The 27,126-nt window shown below is 41.0% G+C and overlaps 1 protein-coding gene across 2 annotated transcripts in view; it reads right to left on the bottom strand.

Moving 5' to 3' along the window:
* Positions 1–27,126, bottom strand: part of diaph1 (diaphanous related formin 1) — an 87,636-nt gene that overhangs the window by 28,683 nt on the left and 31,827 nt on the right. For both annotated transcript variants that reach the window (XM_026329934.1, XM_026329935.1), the window contains 4 exons: positions 26,245–26,424; positions 23,774–24,310; positions 22,386–22,500; positions 22,225–22,233 (listed from right to left, as the gene is read on the bottom strand). In XM_026329934.1, the coding sequence (XP_026185719.1) occupies positions 22,225–22,233; positions 22,386–22,500; positions 23,774–24,310; positions 26,245–26,424 (841 nt within the window). The remainder of the gene's footprint in view (positions 1–22,224; positions 22,234–22,385; positions 22,501–23,773; positions 24,311–26,244; positions 26,425–27,126) is intronic.

Genomic DNA, 27,126 nt, shown 5'->3' with positions numbered 1-27,126 from the left:
ATAGAAGTAGCTATTTTGAGAGCGCGTGCGTCCGTTCTCTGCGAAGGTGACTTTGGGCTGGCTGGAGTGGTAATTGGGTACACATACAAATGCCTTTTTCTTCCTCTTCCCCACGTTCGCTTCAAACTCTCTCCTCCCTCCCCTTTGCTCTCCCTCTTTCCCCCACCACAGCCCTAGAACGTGATTACAATCCTGACATGAGCGAGGAGTGAAGAGAGAGAGCATTGGAATGAAAAAAAGTGAGAGAGACAGATGACTGACTTCAAAAACAGAAAGAGGGTAGAAAACAGCTCTTGCACCAGAGAGAAAAAAAAATGCCTAGACACACACGTACATACATTAGCATTTGCCCCCTGCACTCAAATACACACATATATACATATGTATAATTTACTCAGCAGGGGATAGAGGTAAAGTGGAAGAAAAATACATGAAATGTCACTCAAAGAGTCACCCTGATCTTTTCTGTTGAGCCGCACCTAGATACATACACATATACACAGAGCAATGGCCATCTCATTTCCTCAGACGAGTGACATTTTCTCTCTCTCTCTCCTTCCTGCACTCCATCGCTGTGGTGATAAAATTAGCATTCCTTTCCTTCCTTGCTTCTCCCTCCCTCGACGACTGGACAAGAGGTGAGGTCCACAGGGACAGAGGAAAGGGGAAAGAAAGAGAGACCAGAAGAAAGATGGGAACAAAGACAGTAAGCAAAAGAGGAAAAAGCCTGAGAGAGCTGTGAAGACAAAGAAACAGAGAGCTAAGTGTAAAAGGCAGAGAATGAAAGGATAGCAGGACAAAGAGTAAGAGACAATGAAAGAGAGAAACAGAAAACAAAGCAAGTGGACAGGATGCAGACTGGTTGAAAAAAGTACATTTTTTGGATAAAGTGTAAATTAATATCAACTCAAACTATTTTTTTTACCTGTCACACGAGGATTCACAGCCTCCCATGATGATTAAAATGTTATATTGCTCAAAGACACCAGACCATGGATGTGTTATGAATACATTCATGCATCAAACTCTAGTCCTCGCCATGAATATTATTCATGATACAGACGCACAAGGGAAATACTGGATGCTGAAAAGAAAAATTGCTCTAATGAATGAAAGAAATTGTTCATAGTTCTTTTGTCAATCAGAAGCACAGCTAACACACACCCACTTTCCGTTAAATTGACTGAATTTCACAGCAAATAAAATAAATTGGTTCTGTTATTTGTCTACTTCAGTATAAAACCGCAGAGATGTGATTTCAGATCAGTGTGATCAACTGCAACATGCAATCATCACCAGACTGATAAAGAAGTGTGTCTGTCCAGCAGAACACTTTGTGAAAGATGGTGTCATGTATCCTCGCTCCTCTGAGGTTCTTCCTCACTGCTCAATTCTAGGACTGAAAGGAGAAACAAGAGCACTGGGACAAAACTCAAGATGGTGGACCGGAACGGCCTCCTGGTCATGTGAGCAGCAAGAAATGATCAAATAAGGGACTTGGGGATTCACCCCATGAAAATCCTTTATATCTCCTTTGTTGTCCAGTCGCATAACAAACCCCTGCTACTTAAGTGCACATCAGCATGGAAGAAAGATTCTTTCGCTATTACAGCCCCATAATTGATCTGTGAAATAATCAGTCATAATAAGTTCCCACATACTGTTCATAACTCATTTCAATTTAAACTAGATGGCTGAAGTAAACATGCAACCATCTTAAATGAAAAGATGGACAATCATAGTTGGGTCTATTTTTTTTATTTCAGTGTTTTTACTCTGCATGAGTGCGCTCCACATCCATGCATGTGGGTGGGTACATAAACCCGCATGTGCGCAGGTTTCTACAGGGACAGGGTAGTGGGCCTACAGAGTATAATTAAAAACCAGAGACAAAGAGTCCTTGGGAGTGACTGCATCCAGAACTTTATGGGTAGAAGGAAAAATAGGAAACACACATGCACACAAAAGAATACTGACCTTTAAAAACACAAAGTGAGAGAGAGAAACAGTGGGAGACTAGAGAGGTGTAATGGAGGATGGGACAGTGGGAGGCAGACTGAATTAGATAATGCTGAATTAAATGCAACAAAGAAAGAATAAAAAGCCATGAAAGACACACAGATAAGAAAACATTATTGGGCTGAGTTGTGGGGAACAACCAGAGGGTGGGCCAGAAGTGGAAAAAGACAGTGATGGAGAGGGAGCAACATGGAGAGAAAGAGAAAGGAACGAAAGAATCCTAATCAGAAATCTGAAGAACAAAATAATAAGGCTGCCTGACAGCAAATGTCAGCTCAGGGTGGGTAAGAGATGGAGAGAGACAGAGTGAGCAAGAGAGAGAAACACAAAGTGATGCAGGAAAAGGGGAAGAGGGAGGAGAGAGAAAAAGAGGAAGATAGGTTGGTTTGGAGGGATGGAGACACTTCTCCAGCACTGTTCTCTCCAGGAGGAAATAATCTTTATGATGCTAAGAAGCAACACATCACCAGGAAAGATATTCCTCATCTCCCACTGGAGGGAACAGAGCCACCAGGTCAGACGGGTGAATTCTCATATGAGGGTGTATACGTGTGTGTGTGTGTGTGTGTGTGTGTGTGTGTGTGTGTGTGTGAGAGAGAGAATCTGTGTGCTTGTAACACTAACACATTCACTGCCTAGCTGGGAAATGTTGCCCTTGAGCCAACCTTGACTGCTGTTTCACTATGGCCAAACTTTGCTTTAATTCCAAAACCAAAGCTGCCTCCTTCTCTCTTCCATGTTACTACATTATGACTTGATGACAGAATCCAGACAGTCCATCATAATGTTCTTGTAGCTTTGCTCTTTAGCTGTTTAACAGAAGAACTTCAGGCTGTGCCCAACAAAGGTGCAGAATATCTCCACCTAAGGTCGACGCTGCCTCCAAAATGCATTTCCTTTATACAGATTTGACAACAAAACATAGGTAATATAGGTAATGCCTGGAGTCCCACACGACATCAGTGGATGTAAAATAATATATTGGAGAAATTCAGGAACTTTTAAGAACCAGGATATCAACCAACTATTAATGCTAGGGAGGAAAAAAAATCTACGATTTTATAATTTTATGATTAAACTTTGGCTGCAGCCTAAAATCTAAACACGAAAAAGTGTCAAGAAGCCAAGCAAAAGTCTGTAGTGAATTAGATAATTTATGCATCGTGTCAGGGTGAACAATGAGCAATGTGAATCTTAAAAGGAAATCAAACTTTAATGAGTTTAACAGTTCTGTTAGGTTAGCCTGGGGTCAACTGGGCAGACCAGGGTTATTCAGAAGACTGATTCCACTACGGTCTGTTATCAGTCATTTGTTCTCTTTGTATGGGCAGCATTTAAATGTTTTTGCCCTCAACTCTCATTTTTAGCTGGTCTAAGCAGATGCTGCCAGTATAACTGACAACTCACACACATTTTATCAGCTTTGAGAATTTTGCCAAATATGGTTGCCAAGTTATTTTGTAAGATGGGGTTAGCTGACTGACAGGTTGGTGACAAAACTACATCTTGCTTGGTTCTGATATTTCAGTAGACAGTTTTTTTTCCCAATTCCATAACTCAAGGAGAGTAATGAATCTTACTTTAGCAAATCAATCTATGTGACTGTGCATCACCATATTCAGACAGTTATAAAGCTGCTATTTAGGTCACAGACTGAACACTTAAAAATATCATAAATCTTTTAAGCTTAAGCAAGATCTCCAGGATTCAAAGCTGTAAAACAGTGTGTCCTGTCAGAATAATGTTAGCTCAGATTTAGCTTAGTTTAGACCTGTCAATATCATTCACTGGTTGTCAGTTCCAATTAGCAATTACTTACCAGTAATTTTTCACTATTAATGGAGGACCACACATTTATTTGTCACAAATGAATGTTTGAATGTCATGATATTTTCACAGTGAAATTGAATTTAATTAATACTGGCTTGATATTTCCCTATTTGCTTGCTCTCAGCTATTGCTATTAAACCAGCAATCACATTACAGTAAGATCTCTCAGGTGTTACAGCTTCTAAACTTCCAGGATACAAGATGAGTAGCATGTTATTTGATACTGGAATATATTGTGTTGAAGGTAAGTTAAAAATGCAACATGTTGGACCAAGCTGGTAAAGGTAATAAATACTAAAACTAAAGTTCTAAGATTTTTTACACAAAATAACTGTACATACCTGTCAGAAAACAACAAAATCTGAGGATAAGTTAAAGGGATTTTTATTGGGCTCTATACATACATAAGCTGAGAAGATATGATAGGTTCTTGTATGTTTATTTAACTTTAGCCAGGTTAAGAAGTCTCCCTCTACAGATAAAACTTTGACTATGCTCAACATACTATGCAGTACATCTATTATTTTAAACATTACTCTAAACTACACGCCATTTTATCATCATTAGAAATCAAAATGCCTGAAAAACCAGTGCTCATGTTTCACTTCTATTAAAATTATACATCCTGTGATATACTTTGATTTAAAATTGAGAGCCTTAGATATTAGAAGCACTTACCCAAGAATAACTGTACAGTACATACTCACATTTGGATTATACTTGGGGATTAAATGTGTATGGGTATTGTGAATTTCAGCCAGGAATGGAAATCTTCAAAATTATCTTAAGGTCCTCTGGGATAATAGCATACACCCATTCCTGAGCTATATTGCTATATTGAGGTCAAAAAGAGATAGAGGTTATCAAAAAAGCTGTCTCTGCATTTCCCCATAAAGCACAGTTTCAGCATCACACCTCAGCTGTCTTCCTCAGTAAGGACATCTTCCCAGTCACTTGCTCTCCTGTTCGCCCCCCTCCCCTCATCTCTGTCTCGCTACACCCATTGAGTAATGGCGGGAGCAAGGATAGTGGCAGAGAGCTATAAAAGTGTAATTTGCTCCATTTTCCTCAGGAAACCAAATTCACTTTCCGTCCTGCGTTACAATCTGTTAACATTCAGATGGCCAGCATTGCAGACAGCACATTACCCACCCACACTTGATACTAACGACCCTCATGCAGGGTGTACACCATACACACACTAGACAGCAAGGAGGACAAGAACACACAGGCTATGTGTATAGAAAGCACAAAGCGTATGCACATACACTTGCATGCTCACTTATTCTGCTTGCAACAGACTGGGTGCAGGCAAAAGGGGCAGCAAGAAGAAAATGAGAGTTTATGAAAAACTGAAGATGGAACAAAACTCTGTATAGAGGCTAAACGTGTTTTTTGGAATACAATTAAATAACTTGTTCTCATTTTCTGCTCCTGAAAAAAAGAGTTCTCAATGCCACCTTACAAGTCAGTCTCCTCTAATCTGTCTCTCCTCTAATTCTCTCTCATTCTCTAGTTCTTTTCCATCCCTTCTTTTTCTTTCTGTGTAAATCTCTCAAACTCTTGGTCCCTTGTTCCATCTCTTTGTCTCCTTCGGCATGTCTTCCGTGCCTGTCTCTCTCCTTCTCTAACTTGTCTGCCAATTCTCCTTCACATTCTCATCTCATCATACCACCCTCACAGCAATCCTCTCTCTTTCTCGATCCCTCTCCTCCATTTCCACCACTTCTCTCTCAGGGAGCTAATAGCCTCCTCCTTTGTTCTTCAAGAACAGCGGGGAACAATGGCGGAGTGGGGCTTGTCGTTGTGGCAACAGGCATGAGACAAGAGAGAGAGGGAGGGAGACAAAGAAGAAAGGCAGAGAGAGAAAGAGCAAGCACAGAGGGGATGCTGGTTGTTAGCCGGGCGGCAGGGAAGCGAGCGCTGGCTAATTACACTCGTTTCTATGCACACCGCAATTAAACCCCGATGCACACATACACCACCACCCGCGCTCAGAATATCCACCGCCAGCCACACATACATATGCACACAAGCACTCGCACTGCAACATCAGAGAAAAAGAGCAAGAAAGAGAGGAGGTGGCAGAGAGGCAGAAAGGGGGAGGCCAGGAAGGGAAAAAAAAGAAATGACAAGAAAATACTGAGGCTATTTTAAATCAATGCCACTGTTCTTTCAAGTAGCTCAGCAAAAGTTCATTAAACTTCTAGCTCAAACACATTCAGCTTCATTATCTCCATTTAAATACTGTAAGTTATCATTAAGGTATAAGGTATATACCTGCTGACACACACATCCTCCACCTTAATCTAATAGTCAAACCACATATCAGATACACAACAGTTGCTGAATTGTCACCAGTTGGCCCTAGCTTCAATAGTCTTTCACATTAATATCCCCCCTCTTTATAATGAGTTGCATTCCTTCCATTCTGCATCTTCACTTCTATCCATTTAATCAGCTTATCTTGCTCTGTCTCTCCACAGGATGATCACCCTTTCTGCAGATGAAGAGGTTTAACATCATTCAGATGAACAAAGTTGAAACAGCTGAGAGGATGATGGAGAGCTTCGAGAAAACGTGAGGACAGAAAGAGTAAGAAATGGAAAAGGGGAGATTTTCATCCAGGTCACACCACCCTGTAGGGTAGAATTTATTCTCTATCTTATAAACACCCTCACAAGTTTCCTTCATCCTTCTATTCTTGCCCTAACACTTTTTTCCATTAACACGTCTCAGGAAAACATGTGTTCCACGCTGTCTGCCTGTCCACTCCATTATTCATGCTTACTCAGTGCGTGCATGTGTGCCTTAAGAGTGTTGGAAGTTCCTGTTATGGAGCAGGAACGTGTCACTACCCGTCTGACGACCAGCTGACATGTCTGTCACATTTAGTTTTTGGTCTTAGCAGCAATAAAAAGAAAATAAATAGATAAATAAAACAAAAACAAAAAAAAACCCCAATATACATATATGTGTATACGCACATGCATACCAACATTCTCAAAAAAAAGCACAACTTCTCACAGCAACATGAACACACACACACACACACACACACACACACACACGCACGCACGCAAGCTGCCAATGAGGCAGATGAGGAGTGAAAGGAGTCACATTAAGCAGCCAAACTTGTCCTGTTTCGCTTTCATAGCCCCAGTCCATTTTCATAATGCATTAAAACCACCGCTGAGAAGAGAGAGCGGCTCGGAGAGGAGAAAAATGAGGAGGGGGTAGAGAGGGAAGGAAAGGAGACGAAGAGAGCAATGAAAAAGAAGGGAGAGGGGACGAGAAATATTCTCATTGTATTCTAAAGCTAGTGGACATATGGGAGTGGAAGGAAACAAGATAAGGATGAAGGGAATGGTGGAGTAAGGAAACAGAACTCGTCTCAGAGGCAAGATATGGGAATAGAAAGTGTCTGATAGAGGCACAGACAGATTAGGGAGTTGGATAAAAGATGATGGGATGCACTGATAAAACAAGGAAAGATGATGGAAAGAGATGGGGAAGATGATTTAGTCACAAACTTCGGCTCTATGTGTTATGAATGCATGTGGATTTATTTGTGTGTGCACATGTGTTTGTAGTACTCCATGTTGTGTATTTTGGCTGTACAGTGGCAAGGGGCAGAGGGTTCTCTGTTTCACCAACAGCAGGCTGGTGAGAGTTTGGGGCCAAACAGCCTCGAGGCAGAGCTGGCCTTGTTCCTCTCTCTTTCACATTTCTCTCTCACAAACACACACAAACATACATAAATACACACCCTCACACTCAAATTTACAAACAGAGCTACAGCCACTGCAACAAGCCAAACATTTTAAACACTGAACAAAGTAAATGAGTGTTTAAAGAGAGTCAAGAATCTGACATGTTATGAAGACCATATATTTATTTTTGAAATAAGTGGTACAGGGGCTGATATGTGAAAATTCAAAATGCACATGCCAGGCGGATAAGAAACGAGACGCCAATGAAAATCCAATGTATTTGTTGATACATTGTTGATACACTTCATTCTTCCATTATAAGATAATAGTATAGCAAGGTCTAAAATGGTGTTATACTTGTATATTGCTTTTCTACACTCAAGTGAACTTTTTTTTTTTACGTTTATTGATCCATTCACGCACACAATCACTCAAACAACTTGAGGCTTAGTGTCTTGCCCAACGACACTTCGACATGCGCACTGGAGGAGCCAGGTATTGAGCCACCAACACTTCGATTCACTGCCGACCTGCTCTACCTTCCTGAGCCACAGCCGCCCACTCTTCTCACTTGGTTTATGAAAATTTTGGATCAGCAGAGGAGATAGACAATCAATCACAGCTAACACTAGTACTGTTTTTTTCTCTCCCTCTTTTGCAAAGTTTTGTTATTGTCATCAGTAAAACTGTTACCGTGATGTTTTATGACCTGAAGAGAATCTATATAACTCACATTAACTCAAATTATCCTTACATTATGCATATCCTACTGTTTGTACCCAAGGATCGATTTTGTGAGAGATATGCCATGAATATATCCGTGATTAGTGGTGTTTAATGGAATCTGCGATAACTCTGACAGCCCTAATGGTAGCAATTTATGGTCTGTGATTTCCAGTGGGCTAAACATGCAGTGAACCCTTCGTGATCTATTAAATGTCTAATAAGCTTCAATAAAATTAGCGGAGACCGAATAAAACAAGCGACGTATCTAAATGTCTGTTGGGTAGAAAAGAGTTAATGAACCAGTTGAACAGGGACTGAGATGTCGAAAAGCCTCCTCCAAATCTCCTCCAAGTCAATGGCGTTAAGGCTATCTCACACACCTGACAGAGACAGAGTGCTGCCAATAGTGCCAGAGGGAACAAGAGAGGGAGGGAGGCAGACAGTGAGGAAAAGGAGAAGGAGGGAGCAGAAGGCAGCCAAAGAAAGAAAAAGAAAGGGAGTATAAATGGCAGCATGAAAAGTGAGATGGATGGATAGTCGTGGATGACTATGGCTTGTTTTGATTCAAAAACTTGTTGCTCATTATCGGTGATACTGACAGGAGAGTTTTGGAGGCAGCATTTTGTATTTATGTGTTTGTGTTTTAATAGGGCTGACGACCAAAAGAGGCACAGTGTTATAAAAGCAGCAAGGGCTCCAGCAGCTATATGCTAAAACTTTAATCAGGCATTAATAAAAACAATATCATTACTGTCTGCCTAAGGAAGTATCAACACATATCTCACTGAATCTAGCAGACACACACACACACACACTACAATTACAGTCCAGGAAACACTCATGCAGATATAAACAACCTCATCAGTCACCGTATTTTTTTTCCTGTTTTACTCCATCTCCGTTCCGCCACTCTTCACTCTTCCGTGTTTTTATTTCCTTCCATCTATCAATCTATGTTTAATATCAGAGTGTAAGAGAAAGCAAAAATGGAATATGGGTATGTGTGTAACTGCACACGCATCAGGGTGGAGGTGCAAAAAAGCACCAACAATGAAAGCAGCATCTCAAGGACAAAGGCAAGCCACTCTGAAAGTCTTGTCTGAAAGCAGAGCTGCTTCCAACAGCACAGGGACTAGCACTGTAAGTAGTGCAGCTCCCCAGTCACACTGTTCACTACAGAAATAAAGAAAAAACTATGAAAAATGGGAAGCCAGACACAAAATGGACATCCAGAGAGGCACACCTGAATGCCACGGCCTTCTTGAAAGAGTAGCAAAGCTATAGAATTCTCTTTCACACTCTTTCTCTCTTTGACAAAGCTAGGCTGGAAGGATGAAAGCACCTAATGAAAGCCCACACAGACCCTTAAAAGACAGGATAATGATGGCAGAGAAAGCAGAATGAAGAAGTACAAAACAAGGATGAGGACAAGACTGAAAAAGTCATTTTAGGGATGTTCCTAGAACATATGAAGGAGAGGAAGTTAAAGGGAAAAGAGTGTGAGGATGGATGATGAGTGGAAAAGGGTAATAAGCAACATGATAAGTAAGGCAGTCAGAGAGTAAGGGGGGCAGAGAAAGTGAAAGAAAACCTGAATGAGAAAGTCAGAAAAATCATTAAAAAAAAAGAAGAAAAAAAAACTTTACTTTTCTTTCTCAGTTTTGAATAATCCATGTCCTATATACACACACTAACATTGCAGGTATGTGTATGTGCAAGGATGTGCACACGTGAACGGATCACATACTGATAACATTACACTCCTTAATTCCTAATTAATCCTTCTAAACTGGATTATGGTGCAGAGCATGACAAGGCCAGGATGGATGGATGGATGGATGGATGGATATATATGTGTGTGTGTGTGTGTGTGTGTGTGTGTGTGTGAGAGATTTCGGTGTTTTTCAGAGTGAGGTCTCATAAGGCCAGCCTATCCTCGGTTACATGATGTTACGAAATGAAACTGACAGTGTCTGTGGTCTCCTATGACACAAACGCACACACATTCTCATGTAACACACACACACACAAAAATGTGCAAAGAATCCCTCTAGAGCGCAGGTCTTGAAACGCTTATAAATTATTGTGAGTGGCAAGCACTCTTAGCATTACTTTACACATTTTAAATAAGGACTCATGGGGGATATGTGCTTCCTCACATGACAGACAAAGGTCCCCTGACACACACTTGTCCTGGTTGCTGCCACACAAACTGTCCCATGGATGTATTCTGCATTACAGTGCAGTGTGAAATGAAGAAAAAGGGCTCTACAGACACCAGTGCTTATGAATTCATTTTATTTTCTACTGTGCTTTGCGAGCTGAGAAGTGTGTTTTATATCAGAATAGCTTCCATTTCTGTTGACTCCTATTTTTGTGATGAAAAGAACTGAGAAATATATCCCCAAGAGCAGACTATGTGGTTAATATTATAAGTGAGTGCTGGAAAAAAGGAAATGTAAAATGTGGATGTATGTAGTAGTGATGGCAGCATGATGTACAAATGGGTGGTTCTAACACTGAAGTACAACAAACATACACAGCATTTGTCATGAAGTCCATACAGAATTACAACAGCATGCCAAAGGACAATCCATTTAACAACAAAATGGATGTGGATTTTGAATCTGATTAGGGACCTTTTTTGCACACCATAAACCTTGTTTCCTAAGGATTTCCACTGATCTTCGTTGTTGAAATCATTTCAACAAATCAAATCATTAGAAAAAAAAAAACTACCTCCAACTACTACTCTAAACTAGCTGGAATCCAATTGCTTTGCAAACAATGTGATAGAACAGCCAGAAGCATAAGACAATGTACACTAAATATATATAGTGCATTCTTTTATTAAAAAGCTAAGAATAAAGTGTACTTGAATAAGCTGTAACACTGTTTCAGTATACTCCAGTTACATCAGACTATCATGAAGCCAAACTATGAGCTTAATCAAAGAGTGCCAATCAATGTTACAGTAACTGTAAGACTGTACGCTTTAACACAGTGAAGAGCACTTTTTCTGGATGTCCTCATTAGAAAAATGCATGTTGAGGTTAGAATTACAGCTGACCTGTTGATTACACTGGTCACTGACAAAATCTCATCACACAATAAAGCCAGAACTGTAAACTTAAACCTCACCGCAGATACTCACCGTACTATGTAAAATGTAAGGCTGTTTTGGCTAACGTCTTGTGTATTATTGTGAGGAGACCTTTGTGCTCTCTGTTCTAATCAAACCATAGAAGCTATGTAGACGATTGGGTGGCAGAAAGAAGTGGTAATGTGATGGATGGATGAAGCGAGGTCACAATGGGAGTGAGTTGGGAGGAATTAGCATGCTTTCGTGCATTCTACGCCTCAGTGGAGGACTACGGGGCTTGTTGATGCCTCTAAGTGCTATGCAGTATTAAGCAGAGAATCTCTAAGGAGGCCCAGTGGGACAGTGGGACAGTGGGACAGTGGGACAGTGTGTGTGTGTGTGTGTGTGTGTGTGTGTGTGTGTGTGTGTGTGTGTGTGTGTGTGTGCATGTGGTGTGTGAAGACTGACCGCTAACTGTGTACAGTTAAGTACCAAGCCCTAAATAAACTATTTGGAGAACAGGAGGAGGAAAGAGATGTAAAGAGATTCAGCAGAGGGCCAGATACCATCAGAAGAGTGAGGCATTAAAATTCTTCCTGTTCCACCTCAGAGAAAAAGCATACAGAAAAGGAAAGGAGAAAGCTTAAAAGGCAGCGAAAGGTCTCTATCCATCCTACCTGTTCTTTCATATACTATATACTGACAGAGAAAAGGGCAGGTAGAGCACATGCTGATCAATGCAGTACGTCACAATGACCAACCTGCACACCTAACCTCTCTCCTCAGCCCTTTTCATTTCACCTTTTCAAACTCTCATGCTCTCACAGCTAACTTAACTCAGTTTCCTCATTTTACCTCACCTCAATCTCCATCTCTTCAATCACTCTAGCTGCTTCATGTCTCTTCACTTTTTGATCGTTTGTCATTTCTTCATTCCCTCCCTCAGCGCTCTCAGTCATACACAGATCACTCCTGCCTCATTCATTCTGTGCCTCTCTCCTTCACTGTAACACCATCCATCTTCTTGTCTACTCAACCAAGATTAGTCTATCCATTTGCACCTTTCACAATAATCTCATCTACTTTTTTCTAAACAGTAGCTGTACATTTTGAAAGTCATTTTATCTCAAATAACTTTACCTATAGTTTAAAAATACACAAGCTAAGCTTTAATACTAAACCTGACGGTGGACCTATTAGATTCTGTTTGCAGCACTGAGTTTCAGTATGCAGGTGTGAACCGACTACTCTCATCAACCACTATGTTTAGTTTTTTCCTAGCAAACAATACTGTGTCTTTCATGATAGTTTCCTTCAACTGGCTTCAATCAAGCAGCATACTTGTTATCATCAATCCAGCAACATTTGCACTTTCCCGTAGTGGCGGTAAGCTTTAATCTTTCCTGGGTTAGCCAACTATCTGGTGAGCCAACAAACAACAATGTTTTTAGGAAGTTTCTCTTTTTAAAATTGCAGTGCTGCCTCAAGCACCCATTTTTGGAAATAAATAAAAGAAAGTATTTATAGTTGTACTCCTAAAGTTTTAAAGCCTGATATATCCTTAAAGCATAATTGCCAATAATATAAATAGAATATAAACTTTAGTGATTCAGGATCATTTTCAATTGAGATCTGCACATACTTGTTTCATTTTTATTGTATAATTTTTATTATTAGCATTATTGGCAACGCTGTTATGGTCTGATGTTCATGCAGCATTAAACCACAATCTTCTTTAAGGCTACTAACAAAGAAAACAGTGAAGAGAGAAAACTTCAAAGCGGGAAAAAAAAAAAAAATCAACATAAAACTTTGAAAGCACAGAATGTCTGGGTTCTTCAAAAAAACCTACTAGAACAGACTTTAACAAAAAAAAAAAAAAAAACTCGAGATCTTTAGAAGTCTCTGGCCTACCACTCAATTCACCCAAACAGTCAGGAGTTGCTGATGATACCATGTGCATTCACAACAAGTCCTGAAAGGTTCATTCTCCTCACTGCACATCTACACCGTAACAGTACTAGCAGACAAAGCACTCCTTAGTACAATACATACATAACAAAAGACAGAGACAGCATAGGCGCAAAACGTGAGCTGCATTAGTTAGGTGCTGGATGTGTCATGTACTGTAGCTGGTTACAGCTCGTGCTTTACAGTCCTCTTCCAGTGTTCTTATTGCCATCACTGCACATTGTGGTTGTACTGCGTCTACATCAGGATTGCATATTCCTGTCCCAGAAGACATCAAGCCTTGGGTTTGACAGAGATGCTTTTGTCTCAGAAAGTGGTCAAAAACCAACTTAGAAACTCCACAGGATTTGTTCAAGCTACAAAACCATTTCAGGAGTTTGGGGTAAAATATGAAAATATTTTTCAGACCCAGTCAAGTTCTACAGCACATCTGAACTGGTCCAACTCCACTCTGATCAATACTTGAAAGTAGTAACTCCATTCACACAATGACACATTAACCATCTGCTTTATTTCCATCTTTCTTTACAGTTAGTCCCTGATGCCCTGCTACCATCACCCTGCTTTGCCAGTCTCAGTTTCACCCTGCAGTTAATCTGCTGGGTGGAGTGATGAGCGCTTGGGGAACAGACGAGAGGAAGATGAAGGAGATGAAGAAAGAGGGGAATGAGAAGAGGGAGAAGGGAAAAGAGAGTGAGAGATGGCTATGCATTATTGAGCATACAGAGTGGAGTTTTTAGGGGATAAATGTGAAAGCGTGTTTAGGGACAACCTTCTCCCTTCTGCCTCCCCCAGCCTTCTCCTTTGCTTCATTCCTTGCCCTCCCTACAACTCGCCTTCCCCCCATGAGGACGACCATCTCTTATTCAGTGGGGAAGTTAAAAATTCAAAGCTAGGAGGGAGGAGGTGTGTGTGCGGGGGGGGGGGGGGGTGTACCTGAAAATGGTCAAAATGAAGGAATGTCTTTGGGGAGTTTTCTCAAGTGCTAATCTAGTGAGCTCTTGCTTTGATTAGGTGTGTGCGAGGGGTGGGTAGTGGAGTACAACAACGGGGAGAGGAAGACGAATAGAGAGAGAGGAAGAGGGAGCAGGAGAGGGTGCAGACATACACTTTCATGCAGTGCAGAGTAGTGTAGCACACAGCATGTTGAAAAATTAAGGTGCCTGCAGGGCAAAGCAGAACCCACGTCTCACAGAACACGACATATGCAGATACTGAGTAATGGAGCAAGGGCTTCAGTGTGCAAATACACACAAACACACAGTTCTGAACACAAAGATATGAGTGCAAATCAACTGTTAGTGACCAGGTAGCATTTACACATAATTGTGCTCATGTAAGCCATGCATTCAAATGTAAGCTCAAGTACCTACACATGCATGGCACAGAAACATGTAAAAAAAAAAAAAAAAATGTTCACATACACGTTTAAAAAAGCTACTCGTAGAAAATTAAGGTCAGAAAGTGGAGCATGGCCTGGTCCACCAATCCTTGTAAATACCATCAGTGTCTGGTGAAAATGCCACTGGGTGATACATGCTACACACAACCTCCATAACTGGAGACCAGGGGCCATGTTACATCAGTTATAATAAAAGTTGACCAGGTTACAACACAGACACATCTCACATATTCCTTGGACATGCACGCGCGCACACACACACACACACACATTTGTGACCACACATATGGATATAAAAAGAAAAAAAAAAAAAAAAAGGAAACGTGTACAGAGTTTGGGGGATATTGACAGCTTCGATGTGTGCTGGAGACGTGGTCCGAGCCATGACCATAATGGGGAAGATAATCTAATAGTACTCTAATAACACATTACCTAACTAACACTATATCTATAGCAGGTGAAGGCTACTTTTAAACAAGTTGACTGAAAAGCTCTGGACTTTAAAGGATACTCTCAAATGGCACCATTGCTACCCTCATGCTTTCCTTTTCTCATTTTACTGCTTGTTTTATCTTCAACCCGACCGGTCTGCCGTCATTTTTCTGGTTCCATCCCTTGTTCATTGTCTCTTTTCATAGGAACCCCTTTATCAGGCAAAGATAAGAGAGATGAGGAAATCAAGAGAGAGCAGAGGAAGAGGATAAGGAGGAAGGAAGATGAGGGTTAATGCTCCTATCTTATCAGCACCATCTTTGAAGTTGTTGCTCTTTACCGCTCTATTTTTTTTTATGTATGCTATCAGTGACATCAAAGTGGGCTAAGTCTCCTGCGTGTGCGTGTGTGTGTCACAGCCCTCAAGGATAAGGAGCTAATATTGCAAAAATATAAACAAAGAGGGAGTTGCTGCCAAACAACAGATCAGGCAACCACAGTGGATGTATACTTCTAGCTGCAATACAGTTTGACTTTCCTCTCCTTGCTTTTTCTCTCCCTTTTCTCAGGATAAATAAGTTTTGTAGATAGTTTAGTATCACTTCCCTTCCTCTGCAACCTATTAATACCAAAATTAAAGCACTTCCACTTCAAGAACACTTTGACACTGCATAAATACACGTACCTACACATAAAAAGCATACATATTTAAGCAAATCTGAGGGGGTGTAAAAAGAGCATGCTGCTGTGACCAAGAGGAGCAAAACAGGAAAGGAGAGTAGGTGGAAGTTGTGTAGGTGTACATACATCCCTTCTTCCCCACATCCTACCATCTCTGTTCATGTTTTTTTCCCTTTTGGCTTGGGTGAAAAGAGAGAATCACAAACACTAGGGCTACTTAGCATCTGTAACAAGCTTTTGAGCTTATCAACCAATCCCTCGATTAAACACGCACGTTCAAAAAGATTACAAATGTATTGAACGCACACGCACACAGGTTCTCTCAGTCCCTGCTCAACTGTCATATCACCGGGAACATTTAAATGGTAATGGTGTTGGGATGAGAGATGTAACGCTGGCTGGCTGACCGACTGGCTGGCTGGCTGGCTGGCTGGCTGGCTGGCTGGCTGGCTGGCTGGCTGGCTGGCTGGCAGGGAGGGGAGATGAGTGAGGCAAAGAAGGCCTATTCCATTTGAAAACAGGATAATCTCCAGGAAAGAGAAAAGGCAGCAAAGAGATTAGGCACACACAGCGGTAATTCTCCAGCATGAGTACACTTAGCTCATTTGCATGTAAAACAGAAGAGAGAGATGTAACGAGGGAGGAACGGAGAGAGGGATGGAATGAAGAGAATGAGAAGGACAAAAGTGCGCGGGTCTGTGTGTGTGAGAGCGTGCTTCCATGTGCATGCATAAGTGTACGCTTCTGTTTGTGCATGTGAGCTATTGCAGTTGGCAGCAAGAGCCAATGTGAGCACACACAGATGTGTTTGAACCTGATAAGGCCTGATGAATGAGCGGCGTTTTGCGGCTGTTCCTCAACCATAAAGAGATGGTGAATGAGGGAACGCTTGCTATTGCCATACTGAGAATACACACCGAGGCTTACAGAGCGAGCAAAGCCAAGCTAATGCACCGCCACTGTTGAGGGTTTAAGAGGTATAGTTAGGATTTAAACTTAACCAGTGATACACATAAACACTTAGATGTACACAAACACACAACCCCAAACATGTCCCTCTAAACATCACAGGAAAATCTTTCCTTTACAGATTAGACCTGTGCACTGAAGAGCTAGCCCATATGGGGGCTATAGGCGCCATTTAGATTTATGTATCCCAAACACCACTGTACACAAACCAATAGTTACCAACCAGATGGCCATTTGTTGGTGGCAAAAGGTTGGCAGAGAAAATGGAGTATTAAGAGATATAAATGGAGAAATAGCGGCATTCAGAAATGGAATGAATAAGAGAGAACAGAAGGAAAGAATAGTATCATATTTTTCCAGTTCTTTCTACAGCATTAGTGACCCTTGCATTAACCTGCTTCTCCTTCTGCAGGCCCAGCCTGAACACTGCATGATTTATTAACAAGACCTGCTACTGTGCGCTACAGGACTACAAATATACACACAGAGACATACACACATTCACAGAGAACTTAAAACACATTATACACAACCTTTTCAAAGCCAATACTAATTTAGTACAATTGCACAAGTGTGCACAAACACTCCTATGGCTTAATAAAGTGTGCCCATTCCTCATTTAGTCATCTAAGTGCTTTATTGGTACATGTTTTATACAGTCCCAGGAGATTGCAGCTCTAAATACCATAAACCATTATCTGAAACTCTACCATAGGAAAAAAACAAATACACAAATAAACATATCCAGCGATTCACAAGTGCACCTTGACAATGACCTAAAGGGTAACCAACAGGGGTATTATTAAACTAGGATGGGGGAATAAACAAGTAAACATGGAGGAAAAAAGGAGCGTTCTGACTGCTAAAATGAAAAACAGTCTTAACCTTTCTTACCCATTTTAACAGAACTTTGCATGTAATTTAATTATAAGACATATCAAATTTGAAGTTTCACGCAGGTACATAATTTGAAAAGAAACTTAACTGAATATTTTTTTTCACATTAAATTACTATTTCTTTCACACAATGACACAGGTGACATTTTGCACCAGGTTGTCCTTCAGACTGTTGCAAATTTACAATGCGAGAACATGGGTCGACTTAAGTTATAAGGGAAAAATATCTTTGATTCCCAGTGACCTTGAGTCAGTATGCTATGACAAAAAAAAATGTTACCAAATCTTGTGCACTCTGTTTAGCAGAAGATGTAATGATCTAATCGACAACACTGCACCGTAATTCTCCATGCCTCTTGGTCTTTTATGGCTAATATATTATCTCTCATCCCTTTAACTGATTGGGCAACAACCCAAAAGAGACCCCAGGCAAGCATGAACGCACACCCCCAACACATACCCACGCACATTTTCTTGCTGATTGGTGGCTCATTAAGGTGAAAAGTGAACAGAATAGACCTAAGAGGAAACACACACACACACACACACACACACACACACACACACACACACACACACACACACACACACACACACACACACACACACACACACACACCTACCGAGAAGGAAATTGATTTCTTCAGAACACAGGGAGATCAAAGACTTATTATAATTGGTTTGTAAATGTGGCTGAGCTCACCCACTCATTCTCTTGAGCACATACACTGGGACGCAGACACACTTGCACTGACAAACATGGATTTGTCTGCTATAAACTTCTCTATAGTTTAATGGGAAGCAAATGCATCACAGGAAGCTACTGCTCCATGTGTAGGTGTGTTATGCACTGATACACAATGGACCACTGCATCATAAAATACCTCACTGGGGTGGCGGGTGTCTGTACCAAAAAAGAGAAATGAGGTTGCCCTATAACAGACCACAGAAACACAGCAGTAGGAACTAAGAAACTGAAGAGGGAAGAGTGTAAAGGCTGGAGAATTGGGATATGAAAATGATCTTCCCATTATGAGGATTAATAATCATATATGCTGCTGGCCTTTTTCTCTCCTGAATCAAATTATTAACCATTGCTCCCTCTAGCCCATTCTTTCCCTTTGCTCACTCTTCGTTTTTTCACCCATATCCTCCTCCAGCCTCTCTCTCTTGCTCTCTTTTGCTAATTGGGCTATCTGAGAAACAGCCTTGAAAAACCACTTATCAAACACAGTCTGAAAAACTGAGAAAAGGACAGTTGCGAATATATACACTAAGATGAACAGACAAGGATAAAATGTATCCTCATCCTTTCCAAAAAAAAAAAAAAGGGGAAACTATATAAAAAGGTCTCTGCTTACACTCTACTCACACAATAATATATTAGTATTATTTAAAGTAAGAGTTTAAAAAAAAACAAAAAACAAAAAAAGAAAGCAGACAAGCACATCAAAGTGAGGAATTAAGAACCTGTAGCTAATGGGAGAATAGAGGATAAGCTTGCTGTCTGAAACCTTGTACTTGCAACTGCTTTGCAGCCACACATACTTGCTCATCTAAACTATGCTGTTTACGGTTGCAAATAATACCAGGTCTCTGATTGTAAGCCCTTACAATCATAGAGAATAACAATGGGAGAAAAATAATAGCCTTTTCCGCAGAAGACGGCAGCATAATAGCATGTTTTTCCCACTACAAATATTGCAGTTGAATTCGGCTGGTTAAATATAATACATCCTTGTGGATGGAGCCTAAAATAGAATTTTATATCACATCAGGCTGTACAGATGTACAGTGAAACAGTGTGTTATTATCTCTGGCCGGGTTCAACCATATTCAAAAACTCATTTACATAACAAAACTCAGCGTTCAGTCCTATTAGGAATATATCATCACATATTCTGGTTTCAAAAGTTGGTGCTTAAAAAAAACAAAGATATCTGCAACTTCAAACGCACCTTCAAACTCAATAAGGTTTCCCAGTATCACTCAAAAGTGATGATACACTTTCTGAAGATTACTGACATTCAATAAAAATGCATATTGGTAATTCCTCACATTGACAACTTAAGTTTTTCATATTTCTATCCTGGTAAATAAGAAGCTCTGCAGCACAGGACTCTTAACAGTGGCCAAGTTTGCAAGGAAGAGGAAAAAGGTGAAAGGTTTTGAGGGAAAGAAGCCTCAACTGGAATAAACCAAGTGAGATGGCAATTTTATCCAATAATCTGGTTATAGTATTCTTGTCTGACCTCAGAACTACTATTAAAAATATGTACTCAAGTAGGTGCAAAACAGAAATACAATTATCAGGCAATTATAATCAGAAGGTGTTGCTTGCTTAATTTACCTCAACCTTAACTTCAGTCTCACTCTAAAACACACACAAACACCCAACACCACACAATAGAAATGGCATTTAGAAACTATTTGCTATAAACCTTAACAGATTAATTCCTTAGGTCTGATAAGAGTTTGACTTTTTGAGGATGATGAATCAAGTAGGATTTTTACAAGATTGGCTTTTGTTAAGTAAAAATCCATCTTAACATGACAAAGGAAATATCATTTTAACAGAAGCAAAAGAGATTTTAGCCATTTATCCAGGATTGTGGGCAAATATTTGAGTTAGTTTCTAACATGCTCAGTAACCTGAGAGAGGGAGGAGCATGAAGGACAACTGTGATGAGCTTCACTGCTGATATACATATTTACAGACTGAACTACATAGTGTGCATGTCAAAGCATGAAATTGTGCTCATGAGAGCCATGTGTATCTTATCATTAGTGCTCCATGTCTCAGAGATTAACACCTCTGACCCTGTCCAGAGCACACCAACCCCCTGCACGTCTCTTTTTTGTGTGGGTGTGTGCAACACGCAACCTCGGCTGCGATGAGGAAGGAGAAAGGGTCAGGGATTTTGAACAGTGGCTTTATGTGGTGTTGGTATTGCTTTTGCTCAGTAACAATGAATGTGGGGAGGAGGAGGAGAAACAAGATGAAGAAAATGAGAAAGAGTGAAGGTGGGGTAAGGAGAAGGATAGGGAGGTCAGTAGGAATGTATTGCCTTAGGCAGTGTATTTAAGCAAGAGAAAGAAGGACAAGGGGTGAAGAGACAATCTAAATAACCAGAGCTGGTGGTTTGTCGGATGTTTGCACATGCACGCAAGCATGTGTGCACATGACAGACAGCATGGATTAAAGCACACATGGCACTCACAAGCACATACATAAAATGACTACACAGCAGCTCAAATGAATATTGCAAACGGCTTTCGCTTGGCTGAGGTGGAAAAGCTGGTGTATTGATTGAAGCAAAATGCGACAAAGTGCAATGGAAACAAAGTTAGCTAATTAATGTAACACTGCTCAAATTAATACATGAAACAAACAATAACATATTTGTAATAGGTTTTCTATTTTTTGTTTTCCAACATTTGTGGTTCAATTGGCACTCTTTTACTTACATCACCTTGCTGCACCCTCATCTCCTGCAATAGTTTAAGAGCAGCCAACTGGAAAATTTTTGCCAGCAGCTGTTTATCTTGACAAGCCAAAATTTGCATAGCAGTAGTGGATGGAAATAAGCATTCATTCGCATTTTCTTTTGCTGTTTTTTCCCAAAAATCAGTCAAAAGTTTGCACTACATTTGCTCGGTGTCAACGCGCGCACACACACACACACACACACAACACAGGCAGACATACAAACAGGTGTGTGGCTATGAAAAGGCCATGGTGTATACTCCGTTTTCAGAAAAGGTTATTAAACATCAACTGGAACAGGCGGCTGTCTCAACCAATAAAAAGGGAAAGCGTGGGTGCACGGGCTATGGGGGTCAAGTTAAGGAGTGACTCCCCATGCAGGTGAATGCAGATGGGATAGCTGCCTACACTGACATTTAACTGACATCAACAGCTAGCTTCAGACCTGTGTGCATACCCACTTTTGTTTATGTACATGACATGAGAGTCTGTGTGTATCTGAAGGTCAGATGGAATTTCATACACACCCACACACTGTCTGTGAGCTCTTGGTGTCCTACGATATGAATATGGACGAGTTAGAGCAGAAGGCTCAGTGACACTGGGACAAGGTGATATGAGTGGACAGGTGTGTGTATGAGTGTGTATGCCCTTGTGTCATCGCTTTGTGCCAGGATAGCAGGTGGCTAGTCAAAGGACATCAGTGACCTTCTCCTTATCCCTCCCTTTGTCCATCTCTCCCTCTGTCCCCAAGTCCCTATTCATCTCACTTAGTAGTGAAAGCTTTATTGCTGCACAACAAGTCATGGGCATATTGTGAAGATGAACACATACACAAAAAACAGGTGTGGGTGGTTTATTCATGAACTTGTGTGAGATGCTGTTTTGACACAACGTTGCTGAATAATGTAAATGTGCAGTGTGTCCTCCAAGCAAAGGAAGAGAAGGGTGAGAAAGACTGGAGAAGAAGTGTGAAAAAAAGAGCTAAACTGAGGTGTGCGCATAGTATTCTTACCTTTAGTGGCTGATGGAAGGACAGTAGGAAGATTGAAATAAACATGGAGCCAGGGAGACAGGAGAGGAATGTGGGAGAGGAGAGAAGCAGAGGGACTGTTAATTACTGTGGAACACAACATGAGAGTAACAGTAGTAAAAACACACAAGCCACACACTCACTCTTTGTCTGTGAGGAGAAGGCCAATGTGAGTCTGGCAAAGAGCTCATTGTTTTCAAATTGCTCCTCTTTTGCCTTTGTCCAGAAACTGTTCTCAGAGAGGTCCTCAGGTCCGATCTAGAAATACCAGCATGTACAGAGAGAAAGTAGGAGACAAACAGAAACAAAATGAAGAAGGGAGAGAGGAACCACAATGTTAGATAACTGCATCATCAAAAATTGACTCAATTTTCCAAAAATGGTCATCTGTGCACCTGGCAAACAGTGAGATAAGCAGATAATGAAGTTGACAGAACAAAAGAAAATGCAGGGCTGTAAAAGGAAGAGGCAGGAGTCTGGTTGTAGAGGGAGGGGTGGATGAAAAAAAGAAGGCACAAAAGGAGAGGGGGAAATGGAAACAAGCAGTCATTTTCTCTAATCATTGTACACAGTCTCTAACACAAAGCATCTTGAGCTTCAGAGTTTCGAACATAGAAAGGCAAATAAATACAGGAAGGGTTCCACTTTTTCCCTCGTTTTTTTTTTTTTTTTTTTCCCCTCCATCACCATTGCTCTGGTGCTCTGTCTGTATATCTCTGTCCTATGGTGGTCTCACTCTATTTTGGTTACATGTCAATACTAACTTTGTATGCTTTTCCTCTACTTAGTGTTCTCATCGAGGGAAAAGAGCGAGTGAAATAGAGAGCGACAGAAAGAGCTTTGGCAGTAAATTTACAGATATCACGCCTTTCATTATGGACAAAGCCTCAGGGATGGGCAGTGTAGGCCGGGGAAGACAGAGTAGGGAAAAGAAATGTGATACGGGGATGAACTGAAGGAGCGAGACAGAAAGCAAGAGAGCACACCAAAAAGAAAGATGAGACCAAGCCAGGAAAAAAGTTAATTTAAATTACAAAAGAATACTGTCCTTTCTAGCAGCAATTTAATTATCTTTCAGTGGCACAGTTAAAAGAAGAAGGCTTATTAAAAAGCAATTTCTGTGACATCCTCGTCAAACACCCTCGCCACAGAGAGAGAGAGACAGCAAGCGAGAGTGAGAGAGAGCAGGAGAGAATGAGAGCACAAGCGAGAATGCATCAGCTAAATGCTGATGAAGTGTGCTGCAGCCATTAAACAGTAGCTTTAGGCTAAAGAAAGACAGAGGGCCGTTTTGATGTTTTAACCATCACAGATGAGAGGGAGGAGAAGAACATGAAGCACACGGTCATAAGATACATGGATGCATGCAAGTCATTTTAGGTCAGAATATCATTGTTAAAGCTCAATCTCATATTTGGCTCGCACTGTTGCACACACAAAACCCTACCTATCTCAAATTGTACTGTAAACTCAGAACAATAAAGCATCTCATGGTATACTAAAGTCTTGAACCATCTATCTCAGCGCTGACCTTGCTCCAGTTGGCCCTCTTCAGTTGGACCTCAGGCTTGTAATCTTTCTTAGGCTGGAGCCCATAAGGCAGAGGTGGTGGTGCGGCGGCAACCCAGCCCCCCATGCCAAATGGTGGTGGTGGAGGCATGCCTGGGAACGGTGGTGGAGGAGGGACACCTGGGCCCCCAGGTGGGGGTGGTGGTGGTGGAGGTCCCATGCCAGGTAAGGGTGGAGGAGGTGGCGGCCCTGGCATGCCAGGAAGGGGTGGAGGTGGTGGAGGTCCCGGCATGCCTGGTAAAGGAGGTGGGGGAGGAGGAGGAGGAAAAATGCAAGCATGGCCTGGTAAAGGAGGAGGGGGTGGGGGTAAGGGAACTGATATTCCACCCTGGCCTGGTAGGGGTGGGGGCGGTGGTGGAGGTGGAGGGGGCAGACCGGCATTCTGGCCAGGGAGAGGGGGGGGTGGTGGTGGAGCAGGTAAACCAGGTGTTGGCACCGGAACAGTAACTGTGATAACTTTAGTTTTGGCCTCTTCCAGATCCTTAGACAGCTTTTCAACCTGAAGGGAAGTGAGGACACGGTATGTTATTATAAATATTGATTAATATATATTACCGGGCACACAACTGTATACATTCAAACCCTATACAATAATTTATATATTTATATTAGCCAGTGGAGACTGCATATTGTTTATTGGTTATTCTGACATTCATTTTGTATAGATTTCCACCATTTCAGATGAATAGCCATGCCAACAGAGCGATTAGATTTGAGAGAAAAAGAACAAAAGAGGGAGAAAGAGTGACAGAGAAAGAGATTTGAGCCTGAGAAGGATTGAGTTTACGGAGAGATAGGGATAGGACAAGGCACAGAGAAAAACATAGCAGGGGGAATTAAGTCTACCAAGGATTCAAAAGAAAAAGTTTTAAAGAGAAGACAAACTTTTACACAGAAGCAAGGGTGAAATCTTTTTTTTTTTTTTTTTTTAAACAGAAATACTGATTAAAATATTTGCCAGTGAGGCAACAACTCATAGGACTGTCCATGTCTTATGTCTTAATGTTACACATGCACTCACAAGTTAAAGCTAAGACCAGGCTGAACTTGAATGGGAATATCCTACATAAATATAATTGTACATGTATAGAGAAAGACATTTTCTGCATGTTGTAGATCTATGAAAGAGTGCCCATATGCAACATAACAAATTCTTTGTGTTGTTTCTGCTGACTTTGTAAAGAAAAGATAGTAACAGACATTAAGGGTCTCCAAGCCAGGCTTTCTTAGTAGCAGATGAAGAACTGGGCACAGCATCACACAAAAGGGACAGTGAGCGGTCTCTACATGTGAAGAAATCTTGGATGGGCAGTTCCTCAAACACAGAAAAAGCGAGCCATCTTGGTACGAGAAGCTTGTTTGATACTTGGCTTGTGATACTGTTGATGCTTTGGACAACTGTGTTTGCATATGCGTGAGTGTTTGGGCTTTTGCCTGGTGAGAAGATGACTATGCTGGCATCAGCCACTTTGGATGAAGCTCATTTTGGAAGCTGTATAGTTCTCTAACTGACAGACAGAGCACACACGCAAACACAGACACACACATTAGAACATCTTCTTGTGGTTATGAGCACACATAGACAGAGGCAGACGGTTCTAGGTCACTTGGTGTGTTTGTGAGTTTGGATGTCACTGAGAGGCAGAGTCCAGCTGGTGTGGCAGCAGGACTCTGACAGCTAAACAATCCTCATCTTTGCCTCCCTACTGCAGGAGCTTACATACCACACAGACATGTACACGCACACAAACCGTGTGTATCTTGGCCCTGAAAAATTCTGTCTGTCCCATCTCCATCCTTCTCCTTTCTTCTTCCTTTAGTCACTCTTCATACTCCCATTCCCCCACTTTGCATGTTTTTATTGAGTTTCTTAATCTCTAAAGGATTTGGCTTCTTCTCACAATATCCTTTTAGTAGTGTTTTTTTATTTCTTTTCATGCCATGCTAGCAGTTGGCTAAATCATTTAAGGCCGGGGGCTTTTGTGTTTGTGTGGGTGTGCATAGATGTTAGACAACTTTTTGGATCTTTGACTTCTACAATATTGTATTTTAAGCCTGAATATATTTACTTCTCACAACTTTAGGAGATGTTTCTGTTTTGTGTGTTAGTATTGTGTTAGCCATTAAACAAGGCTGATTTAATTATCTTACTCAACTTGCACAGATTGTCTTAATGTTTTAGTGTAAATGGTGTAACATGTCTGAGCTGTCAAGAGAGATTTCTAGAAATGTGACTGTGGGTTTGCGTTTAATTTACTGTATTGTGGCATTTACTTTAGGATTACACCACAAATCAAAAAGTTATTAAAAACTTCAAATTAAGCTTACTGATTCAATACTCAAATGAATCAATACACAAGAACTCACTAAAAGGTTATTTGAATTGCACTAATCTGCACACAGACAGATGGCTGTGTTTGTGTTGATGTGTACCTGCTGTTTCAGCGAGCTTAGCTGTTGTTGTAGTCCCTGGTTCTCCTTTTCTCGCTCCTGCTTAGAAGTGGCCAGCTGTTCCTTTTCTTGACTCAAGTCCTGCAGCTTCTGCTCATAGTCACCCTCCAGTTTTTTCAGCTCAACCTGTAACTCATGGCGTGCCGTCAACTCTGCATCCAGCTAACACACACAAACAAACAAAAAAATCAGAGGGAAACAGTCTCAGTTACAGTATCTTAAATAAGTGCTAGGCAGACTTCTTGGGGACTTCTCAATTTTTGTGTAGTGGACAATTCCAAGGGGTATTACCTTGAACTCAATAAACAATGTTTTCTCAAATCACACTCAAGCACCAATAAATGGGCTGATTAGATCCAGAAGTGTACAGACCCTGTACTATTGCAGTAAAAAGTTGTATTCCTTATAATGTTAGCATTAGGTCCCAGGTAGATTCCATAGAAAGTTAACCTTCACCCTAACCTGTCAAGTCTTTTAATCCTCAACTTGCCACCAGTTTAACCTAAACCCTAACCAGTTACCTCAGCCTACTCTCAAGTCTTGGGATTGGGCTTTCTGAATATTCAGCTAATCGTACAAGTTTTAACTATGCAGTGCTTCCAGTGACAGCTACGTCCAACAAGCAAACAAATGTTTACCCCTACACTGGGGAGACAGACTGGCCCAAAAAAAAAAAAAAACAGCATCAGTATCATACTAACACCCACTTGAGGGGGGGAAAGAAAAAAAAAAAAAAAATCAACAAACCTTTAATCAAAATTCAGAAATGTAAATTCAGTACCCAATATAATGAACTGCTATAACAAAACTTGATTCTCAATGTGAAACTACTACTAAAACTGACTGGGAAAACAGGTTTTTGTG

Source organism: Mastacembelus armatus, chromosome 10, assembly GCF_900324485.2.
Source record: "Mastacembelus armatus chromosome 10, fMasArm1.2, whole genome shotgun sequence".
Classification (NCBI taxonomy): Eukaryota; Metazoa; Chordata; class Actinopteri; order Synbranchiformes; family Mastacembelidae; genus Mastacembelus; species Mastacembelus armatus.
Note: the sequence above shows the minus strand (reverse complement) of the source record. Positions and strands in the feature narration are given on the sequence as shown.